Raw genomic sequence first — 25,469 nt, 5'->3', positions numbered from 1 at the left:
ATTGCTAGCCATGACTCACAAAGGGTAGCAACCCTCCCTGTCCAGAACTTCTTTTGTCTTAGGTGGGGACTTGCGATGAAATTATCCTTAGTTATGTTAATTGAGGAGTGAGTTCACAGCAATCAAGAGGTCTGTGATTCATCCCTTTGTTAATACTTCTCACCTTAACAGTATAAGGCAGCAGAAGGAGATTCTTTTTTTGGGGGGGGGAGGGAGGGCTGTAACTCGGGAAACCTTTTGGTCAAATTTGGATTACCAATGCTACCCCACACCCCCATGAGGCACACCAAATTTCAAAGCATCTGATTAACCATTTGGATTTTAAAGCACTTAAAAGAGTCTAGCTTTAAAGCATATAAAATGTTGGAAGAGACCCTCTAGTCGTTCTTCTGTATTGGTGCATGTGCGGTGTAAAAATGTACATTTTCATAAATACTGTTCTCAGTTTGAGTCCCCTAAAGATTTAATGGGTGCCATGCACTCCCTTGGGCAAAACTTGACAGACTGAGACCATTTTGACCTGCATCAGATCAATAGTTTGATCTCTAGTTCTGGGCAAAAACAAACAAACAAAAACCTAGAAACTTTAAAAAATATATCTATTTTGGGGAACATCTGTCTCAAATGACTTCAGATTTGGGTCATTAACCCTACCTGGTACTCTCCTAAGGCACAACAGGTTTCAAAAAATGAAGATGAAAATCTTAAAAGAAAAAAATTCTTACTGCCTGACACAATTCATTCAAACAACAAGCTGAAACTGTGCTTCTATCTGTTTGGTTTGGAGGTTTTATTTTACTTTTGAATCCACTATAAATGGAGTTTCACTATGTACAAATGCACACAGGTTCCACTGTATTTGTCCCCACTCTTACTTTGGTGATTGAATATAAATATGCTTCCCCAACTGGGCTTTAAATATGAGAGTTACACTAAGGGCAGGTCATCACTACAGGGGGGGGGTCGATTTAAGATACGCAAATTCAGCTATGCGAATAGCGTAGCTGAATTCAACGTATCACAGCCGACTTACCCCGCTGTAAGGACGGTGGCAAAATTGACCTCCGCGGCTTCCCGTCGATGGTGCTTACTCCCACCTGCGCTGGTGGAGTAAGAGCGTCGATTCGGGGATCAATTGTCGCGTCCCGACGAGACGCGATAATTCGATCCCCGAGAGGTCGATTTCTACCCGCCGATTCAGGCGGGTAGTGTAGACCTAGCCTAAGTAAAGCTATTTCAGGGAAAAAGAACTGTCTCAGATTAATCAGGACTTCAGGGGGGCCAGATCCTAACTGCATAATTTGCTTTATTTGCAAGCAGTACAAACACCATTTGCACACACACCTGGGCAAATCACATTTAGACAGGGGTGAAAGTAATTTAAAGGACTTACCAGTACGCTGGAGTCCTGAGCGGGGGTGTGGCCTCAAACGGAAGAGGCGGGGCCTTTCAAGATTTAAAGGCCCTGGGGCTCTGGCTGTGAGCCCTAGGGCCTTTAAATCACCCCGGAGCTACCAGCTACAGAGGTGGCTGGGAGCCCCGGGGCTCAGGGGCAAATTAAAGAGCCTGGAGCTCCAGCCGCCACAGAGCTCCGGGCCCTTTAAATCACCGCGGGAGCCCGGCTGCTGGAGCTCCGGTGGGGATTTAAAGGGCCCAGGGCTCCCCGCAGTGGCAGGAGCCCTAGAACATTTAGATGTTCTACCGGCAGTTTTGCTTGTCTTCTGCTCTCTACACTGGCTTCCAAAAGAATATTGAAAGTTCAAGGTCTTTGTCCTTGTCTGCAAGGCAATCTATGGCCTGGGCCCAGCATGTCTATAAGTTTGCCTAAAGCTTCAGGATGAAGACCATGATCAACAACTCCATTCCTCAGGCACAATGAACTTTCTATCACAAAGGCAAAACTCCTCTATATAGGAGACAGAACTTTCTCAGGGGCCAGTCTGAGATTGTGGAACGAACTCCCCCAGGAACTAATGGTTGTCACAAACCTCACCACCTTCCCTGACAAGTGCAAGGTGCATTTCTCTGATCTTGCCTTCTCTAATATAAACACAAAGCACTGTCCATAAAAAAAACAAAAAACCAAACCCCAGCAACAACAAAATCCCTACCAAAATAAAACCCTACGCTGAACACTCAGTTCTCACCCTGATGAGTGGATGAGAGAAGAAAGAATCATACATAACACTGTTTAGTCACATAACTGAATGCACTACTGGACGAGGTTCAGAAACTATGTGAGGAGGGTGGTATAAGAAACTATACAGAATAGAAAAAAAATAGAATAAAATTATTTCTTTAAATGAAGTTGGGGGGAGGGATAGCTCAGTGGTTTGAGCATTGGCCTACTAAACCCAGGGTTGTGAGTTCAATTCTTGAGGGGGCCACTTGGGGATCTGGGGCAAAATCAGTACTTGGTCCTGCTAGTGAAGGCAGGGGGCTGGACTCAATGACCTTTCAAGGTCCCTTCCAGCTCTAAGAGATGGGATATCGCCATTAATTATTATATAACTAGTAAAGTAAAACAATAGTAATGGCTAAGAATAATAACTATGATATTGGCTTTTTGCTGCTAACAAATTTATGGGCTTGGAACGAGTGCAGTGAGAAACAATATTCCAAAATACAAGCCCTTACAGAATCATAGAATTGTAGGGTTAGAAGGTACTGCAAGGGTCATCTAACCCCTTGCCAAGATGCAGGATTTGTTGGGTCTAAACCATCCAAGACAGATGGCTATCCAACTTCCTTTTGAAAACCTCCAGTGAAGGGAGCTTCCATTATCTCTCGAGGCAGTCTGTTCCATTGTCCTACTGTTCTTACAGTTAAGAAGTTTTTTCTGAGATTTAACCTAAATCAGCTATGCTGTAGTTTGAACACATTGCCTCTTGTCCTGCCCTTTGTGGCAAGAGAGAACAACTTTGCTCCATCTTTTTTATGGCAGGCTTTAAAGTATTTGAAGACTGCTATCATATCCCCCCCCAATCTCTTCTTTTCCAAGCTAAACATACCCAGTTCCTTCAGCCTTTGCTCATACAGTTTGTATTCCATCCCTTTGATGATCTTTGTCACTTGCCTCTGGATCCTTTCCAGTTTCTCTACATCAGTGGTTTTCAAACTTTTTTCTGGGGACCCAGTTGAAGAAAATTGTTGATGCCCGTGACCCAGTGGAGCTGGGGATGTGGTAGGGGCTCAGGGCTGGGGCAGAGGGTTGGGGTACGGGGGTGAGGGTTGTGGGGTGGGGCTGGGAATGAGGGGTTCAGGGTGTGGGAGGGGGGGCTCTGGGCTGGGGCAGAGGGTTGGGGTGCAGAAGGGGGTCAGGGCTCTGGGTGCAGGCTCTGGGGTGGGGCCAGGGATGAGGGGTTTGGGGTGCAGGAAGGGGTTCCAGGTTTGGGGGAGCTCTGGGCTGGGGCAGGGGATTGGGGCGTGGGCTTACCTCCAGCGGCTGCCCGTCAGTGGCACAGCTAGTGTGCAGAGGCAGGCTTCCTGCCTGTCTTGGCACCGCAGACCGCGCTGCACCCCAGAAGTGGCCAGCAGCAGGTCTGGCTGCTAGGCGGAGGCCCGCAAGTGGCTTCACACGACTCTTGCCCACAGGCATCACCTCCCGCAGTACCCATTGGCCCATTCCCGGCCAATGGGAGTGCGGAGCTGGTGCTCGGGGTGGGAGCAGCGCGGAGGCCTGTGGCCCCCTGCCTAGAAGCTGGACCCGCTGCTGGCCGCTTCCAGGGCGCAGCGCGGTGTCGAAACAGGTAGGCATTAGTCTGCCTTAGCTGGGCAGCACTGCCGACGGGACTTTAACGTCCTGGTCGATGCTGCTGACCAGAGCGACCCAGTGCCTGACATGCTGCGACCCAGTACTGGGTCACGACCCGAAGTCTGAAAAACACTGCTCTACATCCTTTGGTGACCAAAATTGGACACAGTACTCCAGCTGAGGCCTAACCAGTGCCGAGTAGGGCAGTACTATTACCTCCCATGACTTACATGCTATACTTCTGTTAATATAAAGTTGCATTTGCTTTTTTTGCAACAGCATCAGATTGCTGACTCATGTTGAGGGCATGATCCACCACAACTCCCAGATCCTTCTCAGCAGTGCTGCTGCCAAGCCAGTTATCCCCCATTCTGTATTTGTGCATTTGGTTTTTCTTCCTTAAGTGTAGGACCTTACGTTTGTCTTTGTTGAATTTCATTTTGTTGTCTCTAGCCCAGCCTCCAATTTATCAAGTTCCCTTTGAATTTTAGCTGTATTCTCCAAAGTATTGGCAACTGTCCCCTAGCTTTGTATCATCTGCAAACTTGATCATTATGCTCTCTATACCTATGTAGTGGGGCGGACTGCCCCAATCCCTAAGAATGTAGGTTGCAGCAGGCCAGTAGGCCTGCGCAGACAAGCAGCCAATAAGAAAAGGGCTTATTGGGAACCAATCAGGGCCAGGCTCAGCCCTATATAAAGGCTGCCCAAAGCGCAGTGCTGGGCAGGCCTGGGGCAGCAGAAGGAAACTCCAGCCCGGTGTTTGCCACACTGCAGGCCCTGAGGGGAAGGGCCTAGCTGGTGCGAGGGGCCCAACACTGTTACAACCTACATCTAGATAATTAATAAAGGTGTTAAACAACACCAGACCCAGAACAGATCCCTGTGGAACCGCACTTGAGACCTCCCTAGTCCATCATTCCATCATTATAAAGGCATGTCAGCATATCAGAATTTAGGGTACGTCTACACTGCAGTTAGACACCTGTGGGTGGCCTGTGCCAGCTGACTCAGGCTCGCAGGGCTCGGGCTAATGGGGCTCAGACTAGCGGGGCTGTTTAATTGCGCTGCAGCCCGAGCTCTGGGATATTCCCACCTCATAGGGTCCTCGAGCTCCAGCCTTAGCCCGAACGCCTATACTGCAATTATACAGCCCTGCAGCCTGAGCCCAGGGCAGCTGCCATGGGCCAGCTGCAGGATTTTAATTGCAGTGTAGACATACCCTCAGAATGCTATCTAGCATTCATGATTCACTTGGTTACTGGAATGCATTAATAGTACTCACATGTGCCATGGTATTTGGTCCCAGTGGGCCTCAGTCAGTGTAAATACAAGTTCAAAATTATTAAATTAAATTCAATTAAATTTAAAAAGCCAATTCTAAAGAAATCAAACCTCTTAGCAGACAACATTAAAAGTCAATGCAGTCATGCTGGAAATCTGAGCACATCCATCTCACTGCCAGCAATACAGCCAGCACAGAAAGGGAGTTAGTAAATCTCAAAGCCCTGCTTTTGGGGCCAGGCAAGGGGAAAAATCATACCTGGTGTTACGGAGCGTACAACAACAGGTTTTTCACTGCCAGCCACAAAACCGAATCCCAGTACAGGATCCCTCCTCATTTCCACTTTACGAGGGGCTGGAGGGGTGATTTGGCAGCTGTCTATTCGAGGGTCTTCAAATGTGGCCGACTGTGTCATGTGACTGTGGGGGAAAAAATGAATGAAAAAAAGGAAAGGATCATTAAAATGTGTTTTTTGTAGTACCTACACAAGCCAAGCACCTTGCACTTACAGGATAGGAGGAATATTTGAGATAGTCTCTCTGAAAGAACCAAAGTCTCATCTTATTTAATGTTTTACAATCTTTTGCATTTGTTTTCTTACACAGAGGATGATAATATCTCAGATTAAAGAGCTAATTTGCTAACCAATACTTATACCTGCACACAACTTCCACATCTGACAGTACAAATTTGACCAACTCTAAATATGAGAAAAATCAAGGTTTCAGCATTTTTATTTTGAATTTTTCATCCTCCATTTGCTGGGGAGAGGAGGAAAATAAAGCATCCTTGTATTTATTTAAAACATTACAATTACATTCCAGAAAATGAAGTGCCCAATTCTCTGCTGTAACATGTGTGAGAGGAGAGGGTATACCCAGTCAACCTGTAGCCTTAAGTATAAAACGTTCAGCACAGTTTGCATATATTTGAGCAGCCTCAAGCACTCTGGAAACAAATGTAACACTCAATTGTATATTTAGAACACTGGATCATTTGTTTTTGGATCAACAGAGCAAGAAGATTAATACAGAGGAGAAAGAGAAAAATGAAAGGGAAGAGAAGAAAGGAAAACAACAATTGGTGATAGCTCTGTCTTATTACAGTACTAGGTAAAATCAACCCTCAAAAAGACAAGTCTCGGTTTATTCTGGGAGAATGTCTCACTCAAACTCTGTGCATAAGAAATGGTTAAAATCAATTAATTTAAGCTATCAAAGTCATATCCCAGAAAACAGAAGTCTTTATCTGGCAGGAGAAGATCGTGCTGTTAAGCACCTTTTTTGAGCAGAAAAGGTTAAGGAACAGGAAAGCCATCCAGTGTGACATACGGTCAGTTTGAAAGTCAGTCTCCTTAGGAATATATGGACTGTAATAATAGCAGACTCAAACACCACCTCCCTCTATATCATAAAAAACATTCATAACAAATGAGAATTGGGTGGGGTTTCATTCAGGTTCAGAAGTCTACCTCATCTTTCCTCTCTTTCCATCTTCAAGAATTAAGGTTTTCACATTCCCGCAAGAACACCCCAGGAAATGTATGTGTAATTGTTAATATGTAGAAAAGCTGTGTGCACTAATCATCCTTCCATGTTTAAAGCCTCTTCAAGTTGGTGGTTTTCCCTCCCTACACCTAACACACTTATACATTCCCACTGGTACTGGTACAAATGTTCTCTGTTCCTGGAGTTAGCTTTCATTAACTTAAAAAGCACCAACAAAACAAGCGTCCGTATTTTTCCAAAGTTTCTCCCTGCAGGACCTCTCCGTCTATGCTCATGGGTTCCCTTGATCAAGCCCTTTTATAGTCACGGTTGGCGCTAATAGGACTTAGTCTGAGTCAGAGCGAGTCAGCTGAAACAGCTTTGTACCTCTGTGCAGGGTCCTAATATTTGCATTAGGGTGAGTCAGCAAAAAAGAACCTGCTGTCCTGTCCCAGCTTATTCTATTACTACAAATGTATTTTCTCCTAGTTTGTATAGTACGGCTCACATATGACAAAAATGAATACCTTACACATTTTGAATCTTATCTCTTTATTTCTAAATTGGCCTGTGTTATTTAATATTTTTCAGTGACCTAGACAAAAATATAAAATCATCACTGATAAAGTTGGCAGATGACACAAACTGGGGGAGTGGTAAATAATGAAAAAGACAGGTCACTGATTTAGAGCTACCAGGATCACTTGGTATTGTTTGCTTGCACCCAGCATGTGTTTTAATATGGCTACATCTAGGGACAAAGACTGTAGACTGTACATACTGCATGGGGGACTCTATCCTGGGAAGCAGTGACTCTGAAAAAATTTGGGGGTGATGGTTGATAAACAGTTGAACATGAGCTCCTAGTGCAATGCTGTGGCAAAAAGGGCTAATGCAAATCTTGGATGCATAAACAGAGGAAACTTGAGTAGGAATAGAGTGGTTATTTTACTTCCAAAGTTGATACTAGTACAACCAGTTCTGGAATAGTGTGTCTAGTTCTGGTGCCCACTATTCAAGAAGGATGTTGATAAATTGGAGAGGGTTCGGAGAAGAGCCACGAGAATGATTAAAGGATTAGAAAACCTGCCTTATAGTGATAGACTAAAGGAGCTCAATATATTTAGCTTCACAAAGAGAAGGTTAAGGGGTGACTTAATTACAGTCTGTAAGTACAGACATGCTAAGTTCCCTCTAAGCTGCACGGCCGCGCAGCTGCCTATTAAGGCACTCAGGACTGCGGCGGGGAGAGATGCCTCTCCCCAAGGCCTGGGCCTGCCACAGTGCCCCTCCCCTGGCCCTGATCGAGTCCAGCGCCGAATCTGCCACGGCCAGGGGACAGGTGCCCCTCCCCTGGCCCCGACCCAGCCTCAGGGCCACCCAGAGGATTCAGGGGGCCTGGGGCAAAGCAATTTCGGGGGGCCCCTTCCATAAAAAAGAGTTGCAATACTACAGTAACATGTATTTGGAAATGTAAAAAATAACCAGTGAAATACATTCAAAATAATTTTTAATTTGAAAATACACAAAATACACTATTTAAAAACATTAAATGCTTTAATGGTAGGTATACATTTGCAATTACATAATGGGCTGTCGCTGGGTGATGGTTGGTGCCAATGGGCTGTCGCTGCCTGGGGGTGGCGCTACTGTTGCCCAGAGCTGGGTGGGGAGCTGGGCTCTGGGTCGGCGGGTGCCCAGCTCAGAGGGGCTGAGCTCGGAGCTGGGGGTCAGGGCTGTGGGGGGGATGGGGTCGGGGGGTATCCGGCTCAGAGGGGCTGGGCTCGGAGCTGGGGGTCAGAGCTGTGGGGGGATGGGGTTGGGGGGTGTCTGGTTCAGAGGGGCTGGGCTTGGAAGTAGGGGTCAGGGTTGTGGGGGGATGGGGTCGGGAGGGTGCCCAGCTCAGAGGGGCTTACCATGCTGCTTACTCCCGCCTTCCCCCTCTCCCAGAGCCTCAGCAAGCCGCATCCAGGAGCTCCTGCCTCTAGACCTGCCGGAGCTCGCAGCCCCGCCCCCTTACCACGCGGCTCCGAGCAGGAGGACCTCAGGCCCTACCCCACCACTGCAGCGCTGTCCAGGGCTGCTCCTGGACGCGGCGCACTGAGGCGCTGGGGGATGGGGGAAGGCGGGGGGCGGAGGGAGCCTCCAACATTCTTGTGGGGGCAGGGACCCAGGGCCTGGGGCTAATTGTTCCACTTGCACACCCCCCCTCTGGGCAGCCCTGCCCAGCCTGGCCTGGACCTGCCACAGCGGGGAGAGGTGCCTCTCTCCCCTCCCAGCCCAGGTGCTGCTGCAGGGAAAGAGAGCTCCTCAGCATACCCCCACCAACCTGCCGCATTCCCAACCCCACCCCAGAGCCCACACCCCCAGATCCCTCACCCCCCTGCACCCCAACCCTCTGCCCCAGCCCTGAGCCCCTCATCCCCAGCCCCACCCCAGAGCCCACACCCCCAGACAGAGCCCTCATGCCCTGCACCCCAACCTTCTGCCCCAGGCCTGAGCCCCCAGCCCCACCCAAGAGCCCTCACTCCCAGCCAGAGCCCTCACCCCCCTGCACTCCAACCCTCTGCCCCAGCCCTGAGTCCCCTCCCACACTCCAAACCCCTTGGCCCCACCCCACCACATAAATTTTGTTATGTGCACCAATATGGAGGTGATGAGTCACACATCACCTCCATATTGGTGCACATAACAAAATTCATTCTGCACATGGGTGGGGAAAAATTAGAGAACACTGCTGACATGAGGAACAAATATTTGATAATGTGTTCTTCAATTAGCAGAAAAAGGTATAATATGATCCAGTGTCTGGAAGCTGAAGCTAGACTAATTCAAACTGGATTCTCCATCACTGGCAATTTTTAAATCGCAATTAGATGTTTTACTAAAAGATATGTCTAGGAATTATTTTGGAGAAGTTCTATGGCCTGTGTTATACAGGAAGTCAGACTAGATGATCACAATGGCCCCTTGTGGCCTGGGAACTATGACAATGAATGAATTCAGCCTGTAAATCCCCTCTTTTCCTATACATCAAGTAATGTTAGTGACAACCGGCCCATACCCTGTCTCCTACTTCTGCCCTCGAGAATCTTGTAACATTTTTCTATTAATACTGGGTCAATTTTTATGAGGTTTAGAAAATCTGACCACTATTCTGATTATAGTGGTTGAAATATAGTACTTATGTCAGTATCTTCAGGTCCCCCAGAATCAATTCCAGCTATGGATTTGGGTTTCCAAAGCTCTTGTCTTTAATCAAGACCCTGTTTTAGAGGATACTGACATTTCAGAAACTTGCCTATTTAACATTTTAAACTGCACTTGGGTAGGGATCATGAGGTTTCAAACATTTTCCATTTGTTTTTCTTTATCTCTCAGTTGAAATCCCTATAACATAATTTAGAGGAGAATGTTGAAGTCCTATTTCTAATCATTTTCTCCTGGTGATTGTAGCCTTCATTTCTGTAACAGGTTCTTCATCATTTGAGGCTGCCATCAATACAGTGACGTATTTACAAAATGGTGAATAAGTGAGTGATTTGGAAGCCAGTGTCTGAGCCTTGGAAAAATACTAGCCTTTCAGGATTGCTGTCCTTTTCTGCCTTTGTATATTTTAGGTCCCCAGGTACTCTAGCATTTAGTCTGGATTGAATAAGGAGAAAATGGTGTCAACTGTAGCATCCCAGATAACAAATTCCTACAACAGGAACAGGGGCTGTTCAAAGGAGCAGCTGTGCTCTTTGATGCCTGGTTCCATCCTTTGCATCATCTTATCTTAAGACTCCTCAGTGGCAGCACAGTATCTATTATCCAAAGCCTAAAACAGAATATCAGCAGGGAGCAGTCAATGATGATTTTGAGTAGCGCGGCCTGTTTTAGTGATTTTTTTTTTTAAAGGCTATCCACCTACAAGATATCATCTAATAAGTCACCACAATTTACACTTCCACAAATGGCTGTGCAGAACACTCCTGTATATAGGAACCTTATCCAGAAGATTACAGGTGAACAGCAAGATGAATGTATAGGACTCTGTCACAGGGTGGCACTGGCCCTTTAAGGAGGAAGAGGTCAGTGCACCTGTGATTCCTCAGCTGTTTCCTAACTGGGTTTTAAGAGGGGGCATCTGGAATGCAGAGGGGGGACGTCCTTGAAGGAACTCAGGAAAGGGCACTTTAGTGCTGCCAGAGATCAGGAGACTGCGGGAGGTCCCTGTAGAAGGTTCCTGGAAAAGGCTGAAGGCAGGGGAGCAGCAGCAGGGCTTATCCACTGACATCTCCATGCTGTAAAGCTGGAGCCAGAGGAATGGAGAGGGCTGAGGGACGGGGGAGTAAGGAGGCTCCCCTGGTGAGAATGAATTCCCACCAGAGAGGCTGTGGGGATTCCCACTAGGAAGAGTGGATTGCAATGCACAAGAGCAGAAAGCCTGGGGTGACTGTCTGGGTAAATGGGTAGAAGAGGACTGAAGAAGAGCCCTGGTGTGGTGGAAGATGCTGGTTTGAGAGATGTGCTATATTGATGGACTAGAGGATATGGGATTTTAAGAACAACATACACTGAGTTTGAGAAATGGACAATGATTGGGACTTCTATGTTAGGGATGATTTGAACTATGTTTTAGTAATCAACTGGCCCCAAAGCATGTATTAGTGAATCAAGAAAGCTTCCAGTGGAGTTACTGGTGACTCTGAAGAAGGGAAACTGAGGCAGGTATGCCTGTTGTGCCATGGCCTACTGTGGGAGGGTGCTCCAGGTGGGGTTTCCCTAGGACAGACCCCTATTAGAGATAAGATGACTACTCAAAGCTTTGTGACGGCTGGCAGGTGTTGACACAGATACTTTTCCTCTTCCGATCTGCCCAATATTGAGGTGCCAGTTGTAGCACCATAGTTAGGGCCCTGCCAAACTCACAGCCATGAACATACCTGAATAAAGACAGGGAGTGGTTGGGTCATTACAAAACCTAAACCTAATTTCCGCCATCCTAATTTCCCCCTACTGTTACTTCAAAAGTTATTTTTCCTCCCTTGGTATCCTGCTGTTAATTGAATTGTCTTGTTAGACTGACCTTACACTTGGTAAGGCAACTCCTATCCTTTCATGTATTTATACCTGCTCCTGTATTTTCCACTTCATGCATCTGATGAAGTGGGTTCTAGCCCACGAAAGCTTATGCCCAAATAAATGTGTTGGTCTCTAAGGTGCCACAAGGACTCCTGATTGTTTTTGCTGATACAGACTAACATGGCTACCACTCTGATCCCTGAGAGAATGGAGAGTGGGCTGGCAAACCCAAAGAGAGGGGAGCCAAGTATGTAGGAAGAGGCCCAGGGAAACAGCTCCAAGGATAGTACATGCCTTGGCTACAAGTTATAGGTTCCCTGGGCTGGAACCCACTGTAGAGGGCAGGCTTGGGTTCTACCAGCCACTGGGTAGTGGCACCAGGTGTTGACAACATCTGCTGGGCAGCTGGTCCAGAGGGACTGATTTCCCTGGAAGAGGAGAGCCTTAGAGACCTGCTGGAGGGCCAAGCCATGGGCTCTCTGCTCCATGGGCACAAGAGGGCTGCCACTCCAAGAGCGTGAGAGGCTACAGACTGAGAAGATGGGTCGAGAGTCTGCTGAGGAGGGTGCAGCATCTGGCAGAGCTAATCCCCAGGATGGCCAGGAGGAGGTGCCATGAATGGTGAGGGAACCTCATCACAGGGAGGAACAAGGGAAGGAGTTTGTGTGTGTGTGTGTACGCACACAGAAGAATGTGGGGGTTTAAAAGGAAGGTGAAAACTGGTGTGTGTGTGTGTGCGTGCGCATGTGCACAGGGGAATGTAGTGAGGTGCGACAGGAAGGGGGAAATTGGAAGAGGGAGGGGAAACCTGGGGTGGGAGTACTCCAGCACCTTTGCAAAGAAACTGCAAACCTAGTTTAACTGGCCAGTATGCTCTAGTTGGTTTGCACTGCTTCAAAGTGGCATAAAACAGCCAGAGCATACTCGAGTGTCTGGCCATAAGTGTTTACATTTTTTAAAGCGATATCTGCCACTCATTAGACATCTTACACAGGAACATTCTCTTTGAGGTCCATGAGTGAAATTTTTAATTTTAAACCACAAAAATGCCCAAAGGAATTCCCAGACAAAAACTAGTTAAAATGGAGTTCAGATTGAGAATATGTATCTGTAATTTTAGGGTAAAATACATTACAGGGATATTGTAATTATCATGCATGCTATTATGGAAATGCATAGTTAAGATGCCCCAACAACTTTATCTATATCCTGCAATGATACCCAGAGAGAAAACAATTCTAAGGTGTCTTGACAAATTTAATATAATCTGACTACAGTTACTAACATTCAGTAGTCATAATCATATGGTTATTGCATAGTGTCATGGGATGGGGCAGCTGCCCCGCACTGGCAGAAAAGGGGTTAAAAGCAGCCCTAGGGAGTTGCCACTGGGGGAAGTGGCTGGGCAGAGATTGTAGGTCCCCCGGAAGGGGAGAACATGGAGCATGGCACAGCCGGAGGGCAGTGTCATGAAGGGGATGCCACAGTCATGGGAGTGACATGGGTCCAGGAGCAGAGGTGCTGGTGGGTGAGACACCACCAGAAGGGGGTGCAGAGCTAATTCCCAGTAGGAGGTGCCACAGTGGTGAGTCGCACCCCATCGCACTACAGCCCAGAGCTAAAGTTGTTTGTATACCTCATTTGTGCCTTTTCATACTTCAGCATGTTTGGAATTATTTTAAATGTAATCTGAACACTGAATTTCATGGGTTTATAACACTTGGTTTGGGATAATTACAACATCTCTGTAATGTAGGTTTTGCTAAATTACTGACCTGTACTCTCAATTTCAACTCCTTATTAATATCGTTTTTTGCCTTGAAATTTGGCAGATGCAGTCCTTTTCAATAACTGAAAGGAGAGAGAGAGAGTCTACAGAAATGTCAGATCTCTTGGATTTCTGAGTGACTGGCAATTGGATTGGAATGGAGGTAGGATTTTCTAGCAGAAAGACTTCCTGCCCTGGTTTCAACGGTATCCATATTGCTCAACAGTGACTGTAGAAACCTCATTTTTATGAATTAAAAGTTCAGGGCTGTATATTATTGATTAAGGCTGTAATTGTCTCATTGACATTCAGAAGAAGTTGGTACCTTAAACCCTTTGGAAAATCTTAGCCTGAATGAATAATATCTAAGTCAGAGGTTGAGGCAAAGTCCATATTTTGTGGGTGTCTGACTAATGTAAAAAAATGGAGCGGTCTGTAAGAAAAAGGTGGATTGATCAAACCCTTATATATTTTCAAACAAAATTTAATTTATTGAGGCGCAGCTAAATTATATTTTCTTTTATTTTAATTTTTTTAAAAACTTTTTGTGAATTTACCACATACAAAAGCTGCCAGATTGACAGCCATAAAGAGCAAAGTTTATTCACAGTTAAGGTATGTTTATGCTGAATTCAGAGGTGTGATTGCAGCAGGTGTGGACACAACTGAGCTAGATTGATTTACATAGGTTGCAATCACACCTCCTGATTGCAGTGTAGATATAGTCCTAGATACACTCCACAATGTACTTCGGTACAGGGCAAAGGACAGAAACAAGACTGCCAACCCCAAACATTCAAAAATGAGTCACGCCTTCCAAAATCCAGAGATTGGCTTAATTCTGAGATTTCCCCCCACCCCCAAATAATAAGTTTAGGGTTCATTTTATTTTCTTCCTGTATTTTGACCCATGAGGGTGTGCTCAGATCACATTTTTGAGCTTTCCTTTGCTGAGTGCCAGAATTTTTTTAGATGAAAGCTGTGATTTGTACATAATCCCTCATCTCCAGGAGCTGCGGTGTCAAGTAAAACCTCCAGATACTTGATATCCTGAGACTTGGGATAAAACTGTGAGACATGGCAACACTGTTTGACATTGCCTATATACCCATTCAGTCCTTGGCTTCTCTGCTGAGACTGCCACAGCAATGATGACAATTAAAGCCAATTATGGTGGCTGAGAGCTGGAATAAGACCATCAAACTCATTTCACAAAGACTACCTAAAAAACTAGATGGTAGCAACTTGTGGTCACTTTCAACCTGTCTATTTTGAACTAGTAACCTTGAGATGAGACACTCTATATCCCTTTTCCCAGTCCCTTGTACCCTCACATGTGCTTTTTCTCTAAGTTAATTTATACTCTGAGGTTCCATGCACATTGTTTAGAATAAGGGCATTTAAATCTGCTCAACAAATATGCATCAAGCTTGCTTATTTTTCTCCTGGCAACAGGAACACTGGAAAAGATATTAAAATATTTAGATAGGCTGTTAAGTAGTGACTACTACTGAAAGAGAATCTGGTGGCTGCATACAATCTTCTACTGTCCAGTAAAGATGAAGGTAATTCACAATTGGAATTGCAGAATCTCTTTTTAGAAACTAATGTATTTTAAACAGGTCATGAAGGAGTTAATGTTTAGACTTTAATAAAACCCCGATCCTGTATTTCCATTGTTGCAATGAATGGCGATGCCTGACAAAAGTTGACTAATTGTGAGAGAGTCTGGGTCAATACCACAGATACAAGAAATAATTGGAAGAATTGTCCTAGAAAGAAAAGAGTCTGATCATTTTTCTGTCAGTGTCAATTCTATTTTTTTCATAAGCTTCTTCAGTGGTTAAATTCTCTAAAGCAAGGTCATTTATAACACCCTAGAACATGTCAATATAAGCCATCTGGATGAGCATATGGTGAAAATGTAATTAGAAAGAAAAAAGGTTTTGCTGGTTTCAGAAGTCGTCGTCGGCAGCTTTTTCATGAAATTGGATACAGTGAAATCTGACATGCACAAACATTTTCCAGACTCCTTCTCCTCCTCCTCCACTTCCCATGTGATGTATACCCCAGAGCAAGATAAAGTGAAACAAAATCCTAACAAACAGAACCTGCATGCTTACCAATCTGAAAGGGAAAAATGCAGTGTTTTACCCTCATTTTCAAGCAGGTATTGGGAGAGATAATCTGCTACTGCAGATATTTTACAATGACAGTTACCACTCTGATGTTGATGATAGGATATTAAATACATTACAGCTTCCTTCTAAATGCTGCCTTAGGAAGGTAAGCAGTTGTGCAATCTGTTAGACTCAAATCATAAAAGGATTTGGAAATAAGCCCTACTTCAAATTCAAACTACATCCACAAATTAGCAGCTGTTTGCTTGAATTTTGTTTTGTTGTCTAAGAACTTGGCCTTCGGAGGTGTTTTTTTTTTCTCTCAAGCTACTCTCAAACATTTTCAGGCCTCTGTGTATTTAAAGTTTGAGCCTAGCTCACTGCCTTAAGACACCTGGGGCACAAGCCACATAATGGAAGTGACAGTACTTCTCAGTGGCACTGAGGGATGAAGGAGAAAAGGGACAAACAGGGATGGGTAGGTGGGAAGAGACTCTCCAGGGAGGGAAGGAGCTATGTATAACAGGAGAGGTGGTAACAGAGAATAGGAAGTCGCGCTGCCTCAACTTGCTTAAGGGGGGAAGAACTTATCCCTTTGTGGAAAAATGCTATGGCATTTTTGAACCATCCCTTTGAATTTCATAGAGAACCATCTCAATTAGATTGATTTTTACACAAGGCATGAAAACAAAACATCTAATTTTTCAAAATCTAAAACATTAGTATCAGAAAAATGCTGTTCACTTGCACCCTTGATTCTGCCAGCTCCATGGGATTGCCGCAAAACACCAATCCACTCATCTCTCCTTTAGTAACAGCATTCACCTCTTGAGATATATATAGCCAGAATGGAGAGGCCGAGCATGGTGTAGTAAACAGTTGGCAATGCTGATTTTCATAGTGACCACTGTATTGGTGTCACTCCTTCTCTGATACATCCAAGCAACTCTGTCCATTGAAGGCTCAAATTGGACCTGGAGGCAAATGGAGTGTAGTGTTGCTGCTTTTTGACCCAAGCAGATATCCAAAATTCAGAGCCCTGGGGATGTTCCAGTTGGAAATAGAAATGGATGGAGTCTGAATCAAAGACAATACCAATCTTGTTTATTTACAAAGAACGTACAAAAAGTCCTCCTTCTCCAAATGCAGGAGGAAGCAGTTTCTTAGTGTACAGTCCCAAGCCTCTTTAGCCAAGAGAGACTCAGAAATGCTCTCTCTAGCTTTTCCCAGGGTCACACTATGCTCACTGAGTACTGCTTGGCTTTCTTGCTTTTTGCTTCTGCTTGGTATATTCTCAGTTTGTGTATGTTCTCTCGCACATACAGCCCCCCCAACACACCTGGTCACAATACCGCCCCCACCACATGGTGCTCATTTCCGGGCAGACTCTAAGGGCAAGTCTACCCTACAGAATTACTTCAGTATAACTATGTCAAAGCTACATATGGAAGAATCCACACCCCTGAGCAACGCAGCTATACTGACCTAAGTGTTGGTGTAGACAGCTCTATGTTGGTGAGAAGGCTTCTCCCACTGACCTTGATACTGCAAGGTGGATTAACTACGCCAACGAGAGATTCCTGTCCCATCATCTTAGAGCCTCTTCATTAAAGTGTTATAGCGGCACAGCTCCATTGGTGCAGCATTTTAAGTGTAGACCTGCCCTGACAGGCCTTTTCTTAGGTGTGGCCCCTTAACCATTATCTGAAATGAAGGGCACATTCACACAGCAGTTTGAACGAGGTTTTAACTCAACCCATAACAGTAATACATTCTTGGTAGTCCCTCCTGCCCAGGTGTTGGGCTGCTGCATATTGTTTCTTGGCCTGGTTCTCCTCTCACATACATCAGACTAACTTCACTGACATCAGGAGTGACTCTTCATTTGACATGCTGTAAGTGAGAGAAGAATCCGAGGCTTTCTATGTGGCCTTGACAATTAGTCTTATGGATAGAGAGAGCTGACAAATCATTCTCCTGGTCTAGATAGGCCCACAGAATAACAATTTCATGAAGGCTTGTACAGTAGTTTCTGTTTAGAAGCAGAGTTATTACTGGTTCTAAAAATAGGAGGTGTTGGCACTTACTGGATTATGATTTAAACTACACTGGAGCTTTTCCATGAAAGGTGTTTGTTGTTTACCTGAGCAAAGCACTTTTGATTAAAAAACTAATTGGGGCTGTTTTAAAAATGAGCTGAAACTTAGTTTCTTGCCACCTTCTTTACATGCATCAGTGAACCCTGTTGCTAAGCCTAGTGGAATACAACTCCTAAAATGAAGGGGAGAAAAAGGCTAGAGGATTACTGAATTGAAAATATACAGTAAATTAATTGGGGTTGAAAGAGTCCACACCAAAATGGAATGAGCAATTCTTATTTGTCCTGCTTCTGACAGGTTTCATTCTAAGTGGAATGACAGTTATCCATCTGCTTGTGCCTACCTAAGCTCCGCATATCAAGCGGAAACAGGCCTTCAATGAAGCCCCTGAGCATTTCTCTCTCAGCAAGAATAAGGAATTGATATGTCCAATCCATCGTGAAGAATTCACTTAACCAGCAGAGCAAGACAAGAAGAGAAAAACCTCAAATGAGGTCCTGGCTTCTGCTGTGCTGATTAGAATATGCAAGCGCCTCACTAGAGACTGTTCAGACTGCTTTTAGAGGCAAGTTGCTATCTCTGTAAACACGGACCGAGGGTGCCCTAACAGCATGGTGACTGTGCCTGTTGCAACAAGAAAATGTGGAGCACACCATATTAGAGAATACCCATCAGACCACATTGCCACATCTGATATAGCCTAAGCACATGACTGAAATACTGTCTGTTATCATGTATGTGAGAGACTTATCTATGTAGCTTCTATTACTGTAAAAAGGATTTGGAGAGGAAAAACCACCCACAATGAAAGTAGAATGTGAAAAATTAACCATATTACTAATAATTAGGGCTGTCAATTAATTGCAGTTAACTCATATGATTAACTCAAAAGAGTAATCGTGATTAAAAAAATTAATCATGATTAATCGCCGTTTTAATTGGACTGCTAAACAACAGAATACCAATTGAAATGTATTAAATATTTTTGGATATCTTTCTACATTCTCAAATATATTAATTTCAATTACAACAGAATAAAAAGCGTACAGTGCTCACCTTATATTATTTCTGGTTACAAATATTTGCACTGTAAAAATAATAAACAAAAGAAATTTTTCAATTCATCTCATACAAGTACTGTAGTTCAACTTCTTTATCGTGAAAGTACAAAACATAGATTTTGTTGTTGTTACGTAATTACACTAAAAAACAAAACCATGTAAAACTTTAGAGCATACAAGTCCACTCAGTTCTACTTCTTGTTCAGCCAATCACTAAGAGAAACAAGTCTGTTTACATTTATGGGAGATAATGCTGCCCGCTTCTTATTTACAATGTCACTTGAAAGTGAGAACAGGCGAACGCATGGCACTTTTGTAAGGTATTTATATGGCAGATATGCTAAATATTTATATGCCCCTTCATGCTTCAGTCACCACTCCAGAGGACATGCTTCCATGCTGATAACATTTGTTAAAAAAAATAATGCATTAATTAAATTTGTGACTGAACTCCTTGGAGGAGAATTGTATGTCTCCTGCTCTGTGTTTTACCCACATTCTGCCATATATTCCATGGAATAGCCATCCAGATGATGACCCAGCACATGTTGTTCGTTTTAAAAACATTTTCACTGAAGATTTGACAAAACGCAAAGGTACTAATGTGAGATTTCTAAAGATAGCACAGCACTCGACCCAAGGTTTAAGAATCTGAAGTGCCTTCCAAAATCTGAGAGGGACGAGGTGTGGAGTATGCTTTCAGGAGTCTTAAAAGAGCAACACTCCGATGCGGAAACTACAGAACCTGAACCACCAAAAAAGAAAATCAACCTTCTGCTGGTGGCATCTGACTCAGATGATGAAAATGAACATGAGTCAGTCTGCACAACTTTGAATAGTTATTGAGCAGAACCCGTGTGATAAATGAAGGGGGTGAGGGGTAAGCTCCCTTTTATGGCCACCCAGCCAGCCAGTAGCTATAAAATCCCTCCTAGTTACTGTTCTCTACTTGCTCTACCTGTAAAGGGTTAAAAAGACTCACTGCTATGCATAGGTAAAAGGAAGTGAGTGGGCACCTGGCCAAAAGAGCCAATGGGAAGGCTAGAACTTTTTAAACTTGAAAAAAGACTCCCCTTTTGTCTGTCTGTTGATGTTCTCCCGGGGACAGGCGGACAGGGCGGCAGCTATGCTGTAAGAAGCTTGGGCCAGGTAGGAAAAATCATCAGTATCGTACCTAGAAACTACTCATTTAAAACCCCAGATATATAAGTAGATCAGGAAATGACTAGGAAGATGCAATTAGGTTTATCCCTTTTATTTCGTTATGGCTTGTGGATTCCTCTGTGCTAACACCAGGTACTTTTGTTTTGCTTGTAACCTTTAAGTTAGATGTCAAGAAAGCTATTTTTGATGCTGAATCCTTGTAGTTGCTCTTTTAAAATCTAGCAATAGCCTGAGTTCCCAGATGTATTTTCTTGTTTTTTATTAATAAAATTTACCTTTTTAAAGAACAGAATTGGATTTTTGTTAAGAGGTTTGTGCATTTTGTTTAATTAGCTGGTGGCAACAGCTGATTTCCTTATTTTTTTTTCCTTTCTCAGCTCTTCCCCAGAGGGGGGTGAAAGGGCTTGAGGGTATCCCAAAGGAAGGAATTCCCAAGTGCGCCTTCCTGGGCTCCCAAAGGGGTTCTGCACTTGGGTGGTGGCAGCATCTACCCATCCAAGGTCACAGAGAAGCTGTAACATTGGGAGTTTAATACAAGCCTGGAGTGGCCAGTATTATTTTTTAGAATCCTTACGGGCCCCCATCTTCTGCACTCAAAGTGCCAGAGTGGGGAATCAGCCTTGACAACCTGCCATCAGAATGGACTCCTGTCCTCTGGAATGGTGGCTGAAGCATGAAAGGGGAATACAAATGTTCAGCATATATGGCGCGTAAATATCTTGCGACGCCGGTTACAATAATGCTATGCAAACATCTGTTCTCACTTTCTGGTGACATTGTAAACAAGAAGCGGGCAGCATTATCTGCTACAAATGTAAACAAATTTGTTTGTGCGATAGGCTGAACAAGAAGTAGGACTGGGTGGACTTGTAGGCTCTAAAGTTTTACATTGTTTTATTTTTGAATGCAGTTATTTTTTGTACATAATTCTACATTTGTAAATTCAAATTTCATGATAAGGAGATTGCACTACAGTACTTGTATTAGGTAAATTGAAATATACTATTTCTTTTGTTTTTTTTACAGTGCAAATATTTGTAATCAAAATAAATATAAAGTAAGCATGGTACGCTTTGTATTCTGTGTTGTAATTGAAATCAATATATTTGAAAATGTGGAAAACATCCAAAAATGTTTAAATAAATGGTATTCTATTATTGTTTAACAGTGCGATTAATCGTGATTAATTTTTTTAATCACACGATTAATTGCAATTAATTTTTTAATTGCTCGACAGCCCTACTAATTGTACATTCATATTTTTCTTTTGTTTTAAGCACAAAAGACAGGCTCCCTAATAATTATTTAAAATGACAATCCACAAAGTAACACCCAGCAAGCACACCACAGAATGCAAATGAATTTTCCAGCTAATAACTTAAGTAAGCAAAAAAGGTACACCTCTCTATTCTAACTCCATTCCGCCCACAGCCCCAGCTGTCTGCCAAAGACTTAGCAAATGGATGGGGTTTGCAGTGTGCCCTAAATATCAACAATTTATTCTATTTCAGACCTCAGTGAAGAGCAAGCTCCAGAGCCAAGAGCCCTCATAGAAAATGCCCCACTGGCAGCCCCCTCTTTCTTGCATCTCAACTAACTGAAACTGTGTCAGAATCACATGGGGTGGTCTCTCAGGTATGTGTAGTAGAGACATTATTAGCTGGTACTTAAAGAAACAAACTCCCTTTGTTTCACACTTTAATAATTAAATGTAGTCTCCACGTTGAGAAAGGGAACTGATGAGCAGGTATAGAGGTGGGCTATTGAATGACTAAACTGCTTATTTCCATCCCTTTCATCTTTTTATAGTTTGTCAGTGGGACATGCAGACTAGAAACCGTGAGTCAAAGGTAGGTAGGTTTTTTTTGGGGGGGGGGCAGATGGGAGGAATATATATAGAGAGAGACATACTTTTGGGGGCAGGGACCATCTTTTTGCTCTGTGTTTGTAGAGAGCCTATCATACTGGGGTCAGGTCCATGACTTGGGCTTCTAGGCACTATGCTGATGGAGATTAATAACGAGGAAAAGACTGATAATTTCATCCACCACTTTCTTACAAGGCCACTCTATTTCTCTGCTTAAGTGATGTGTGAGTAGCAACATAAATGTTTATATTTACTCTCACTGTGTGTTGAGAAGAAGCCGCCTAATATTAGAACTGCTATAATCTATCCATAACTCATGGGTTTTAAAGGTTTAGATATTATGTAGCATAAACTGCTGTATAGTTTTATTGAATGCAGCTCACTGGACTCAGCCTCTTTATTGCAGCTTTGACTTCGCGCAGGCATAAGAGCAAAACAAACCTGTAAGGAAGCATTCAGTTATGCATATCACTCACACACACATATAGGGAAAGAATCTAGTTCAGTGCAGTGAGCTGTCTCTTATTCCACAGACACTGTATGTATTCTTCTCTCTGGAGACTCATGAGCAGAGAAGCTTATGAAGATACAATGCTTTCACAAGGAAGTTCTGTTAATGCAGTGAAGTAAAGCAAGTGGGAGAAAGAGCTCTTTATAGTGTGGCCACTTTACAGTAGCTGTTTAACATTAAATAAAAGGGATCTAGAGGCAACAAAACGTGCATGGAATATGTTTACCTGCTACAGAAATTACCGAGATTTTGTAGTAATCCCTAAAATGCAGAGCTGAGAGTCTCAGCATTCTTCTTCTTTTTGTTACTTCCTATTTTGGAAAGGGTGGGAAGGAAAGACGAAGGGAAACCCGCTTTGCTCATTCAAAGTGTACAAATAAGCAGGATGACTGTTCCTGACTACTAACCTGCCTCAACTTCTCCCTGGCAAATGATCATAGAGAACCAAATTTAAATAACCTGGAATGACATATTGTACTGTAAGGAGGTAAGTTTGTCCAATAGAGCTGTCATGTGAAAATTAAACTTGGGATATAGGGAGAAATGTGTTTGTTAATTAAATTTTCCTGATAGATCATGATCTGTCCTTTAACATAATGCAGCTAAATGATTTTCTGTGTCAACTTCCTCCATAAAGTGGTTAGCAACTTTCTTTGAAAAGGACATAACTGTCGTTCCCCTCAAGATATTGTACATACATTGAAATTAGGCCAGGAGGGTGGGGGGAGGATAAGGATCATATTGAGCCAGTAGAGAGTTTTATTTACTCATCTTTATAACAAACACCCTCTACTTCACTGGGAACATTTACAACACGTTACATTTCACAATATGCAAGTATAAAATCATCAAGGTTTTTTAAAATGTGTATTTCAGTAGTGCCCAGCCAGGGATCAGGTCCCCACTGTACTAGCTGCTGCACATAGAAGAAAGAGAGAGTCCCTGGCCCCAAAGAGTTTACAGTCTACTCAAAAGCCCTCTCACCCAATTCCACACCCCTCCATCTACCTTGTACTCAAATGCCCAGAAGAAGGGGGTGGGCTTTTAAATCCAGTAGGGTAATCTGTCTTGCCTATAGCAACCAAGCTGGGAAACAAACTCCAGATTTGGGGACACTCACAGAACCCACCAAGATGCCACACCAGCAGCCCTTTTCCTTTAACCCCAGCTTGTGTATCTCTGCTGTTCTCAATTCTGGAAAGATAACGTAAGAAAATAAGCAAGCTGTCTGATAACCAGATCCTGAACCATTTAGGGCATTACAGTTTAAAACCAACACTATGAACTTCACTCAGAAACCAACAGCCCTGATTTACAGCAGACGTTGGGCCATTCAGTCCACTGCCTCAGCCCGGTCAGAGAAAACGGAGGAGGTATGAAACTGGGTATCATCAGCATCCTGGAGACACTGTAGGTACACATCATTTTATGGAAGGTTCTGTGCAACACTTAAAGACCCAGAGTTTGAGTGGGGTTTAAATGTTCACATGGCCTTTCTGCAGAACAGGTGCACTGTGATGCATTTTGCCTAGACTGACTGCAAAACATTGTCTAAAGAGTTAATAGCAGGCTAGCAAGAGGATTTCTAAATGAGTTCCTTTACCACTATTGGTCTATGAATATGACCATCCACAAATAATCATTTTATGATCTGGATATGGTAAATGAGCTATAGTTAAGCATGTATAAGTGTTTCCATTATAAACTCCTGTTTTCATGTTGTGGAAGTCCCTTGTAGAAAGATTCCTGTGGCGTAAAATTTGGTATGTCAATACATTGTGTCATGTATTTTTCTCGATTTACCCTCTTTTCTACCATTTATTACATAGAGCTGAGAGGGTTATATGCTGATCTGTCAAAAATAAAATATGTGCTACCTCATTATTTATTTACACTGAACAACCACACTCTGTCAGTTTAATAACAACCTTTTAGCACTGTCCATAATTTATTTTTCTTTTCAAAGAACCAAAGCTTGGAAATTATAAAAACCCTGGGTGAAATCCTGACCCCAATGAAATCAATGGAAAAACAATCAACTTCAATGAGGTCAGAATTTCATCCTCAAAATTTAGGAAATGTAAAGAACATGACAAGAACCAACTACAAAGTTATAAGTTTAAGGTTTTGACTCCTTGTTTGTTGTAGATTTGTATCATATTCTGAACTCTCTTTAAAGGGACAAAGTAAAACTTGAAATCTAGTGAACTGAAAAAAAAATTACCAGTAGGTTCGGATACTGCACCTAACCCCATCTTGCCAATTTTTGGGGCCTGAAATCACATTTCCTATTCTATTCAAAAATATTTTCTCTCCCTTATATTCTGGGAATTAGCTAGAGAAGTAATAGAAAACTACTGATTATAAGAATCTGAAACTGACTACCAGTATACATAAAAGGCTGTCAAATGCACAAAGTAAATAAAGTGTGAAAATAAATAATGACTATTTTTCTCCTCTAATCTATCTTGTTCAGTTACAGTAATCTTAGGTTTTAATTATAACAGTAGGTACAATACTTTTAGGTAGAAGTGTTATTTTTATGTTTTCAATGTCCCTTTAAATATCTTTCTGCCAATATATACCTATACCTTTATTAAAATGGTAGTGAAAGCAACGGTGTGAGCGGTAGTGAGTGTTAAGAGGTATGTAGGAATTATTTTATATTCAAATAAAAAAATGTTGTAGCAATTTAAAAAATAAAAATAAATAATAAAGGACAAATAGAATATATATTTTCCATACTTACTCAAATGGGTTTGGAAGAAAAAAAGCCTTTGGGGGCAACATTAAAATGTAAAAATAAAAATAAAAATTATGATGCTTCTTCTAGGATAGAGTATGCAGTTGTATTTTCCTCTTTCTAAATCTGTGACTAACATGCATTTCAGAGACAAAGTGAGTGAGGTAGTATCTTTTATTGGACCAACTTCTATTGGTGAGAGAGACAAGCTTTCAAGCCACTCAATATTTTTCCCAGCCTGAAGAAAAGCTCTAAGAGTGTCACAGCTAAATACAAGATTGATCAGATAGTTTACCATTCAAGATAAAGTGGCCCGTTAACACCCCTGTAGTCATAGGACAAAAAGCGGAGTTAGTGGCTTACAGATTGTTGTAATATGCCATAAATCCAGTATCTTTATTAAGACCATGTATTAATAACATGCATTAGTAATGAAAACTATCACAAAGACTAGCAAAATTTCAGACTTTTCTCATAAATGATTTTTTCCTTCATTTCTTATGCCTTGATAGGAAAGTGAGAATTCCTAGGAAATTATTCATT

At 43.0% G+C, this 25,469-nt stretch overlaps 1 protein-coding gene across 1 annotated transcript in view; it reads right to left on the bottom strand.

Moving 5' to 3' along the window:
• The window catches only part of LOC113406226 (FERM and PDZ domain-containing protein 4-like), a 424,444-nt gene that overhangs the window by 92,991 nt on the left and 305,984 nt on the right, over positions 1 to 25,469 (bottom strand). The window contains exon 3 of the mRNA XM_026649600.1: positions 5,298 to 5,458. Coding sequence (XP_026505385.1) covers positions 5,298 to 5,458 — 161 coding nt within the window. The remainder of the gene's footprint in view (positions 1 to 5,297; positions 5,459 to 25,469) is intronic.

This window comes from Terrapene carolina, unplaced genomic scaffold (genome assembly GCF_002925995.2).
Source record: "Terrapene carolina triunguis isolate 2854851 unplaced genomic scaffold, T_m_triunguis-2.0 Scaffold23, whole genome shotgun sequence".
Lineage (NCBI taxonomy): Eukaryota > Metazoa > Chordata > Testudines > Emydidae > Terrapene > Terrapene triunguis.
Note: the sequence above shows the minus strand (reverse complement) of the source record. Positions and strands in the feature narration are given on the sequence as shown.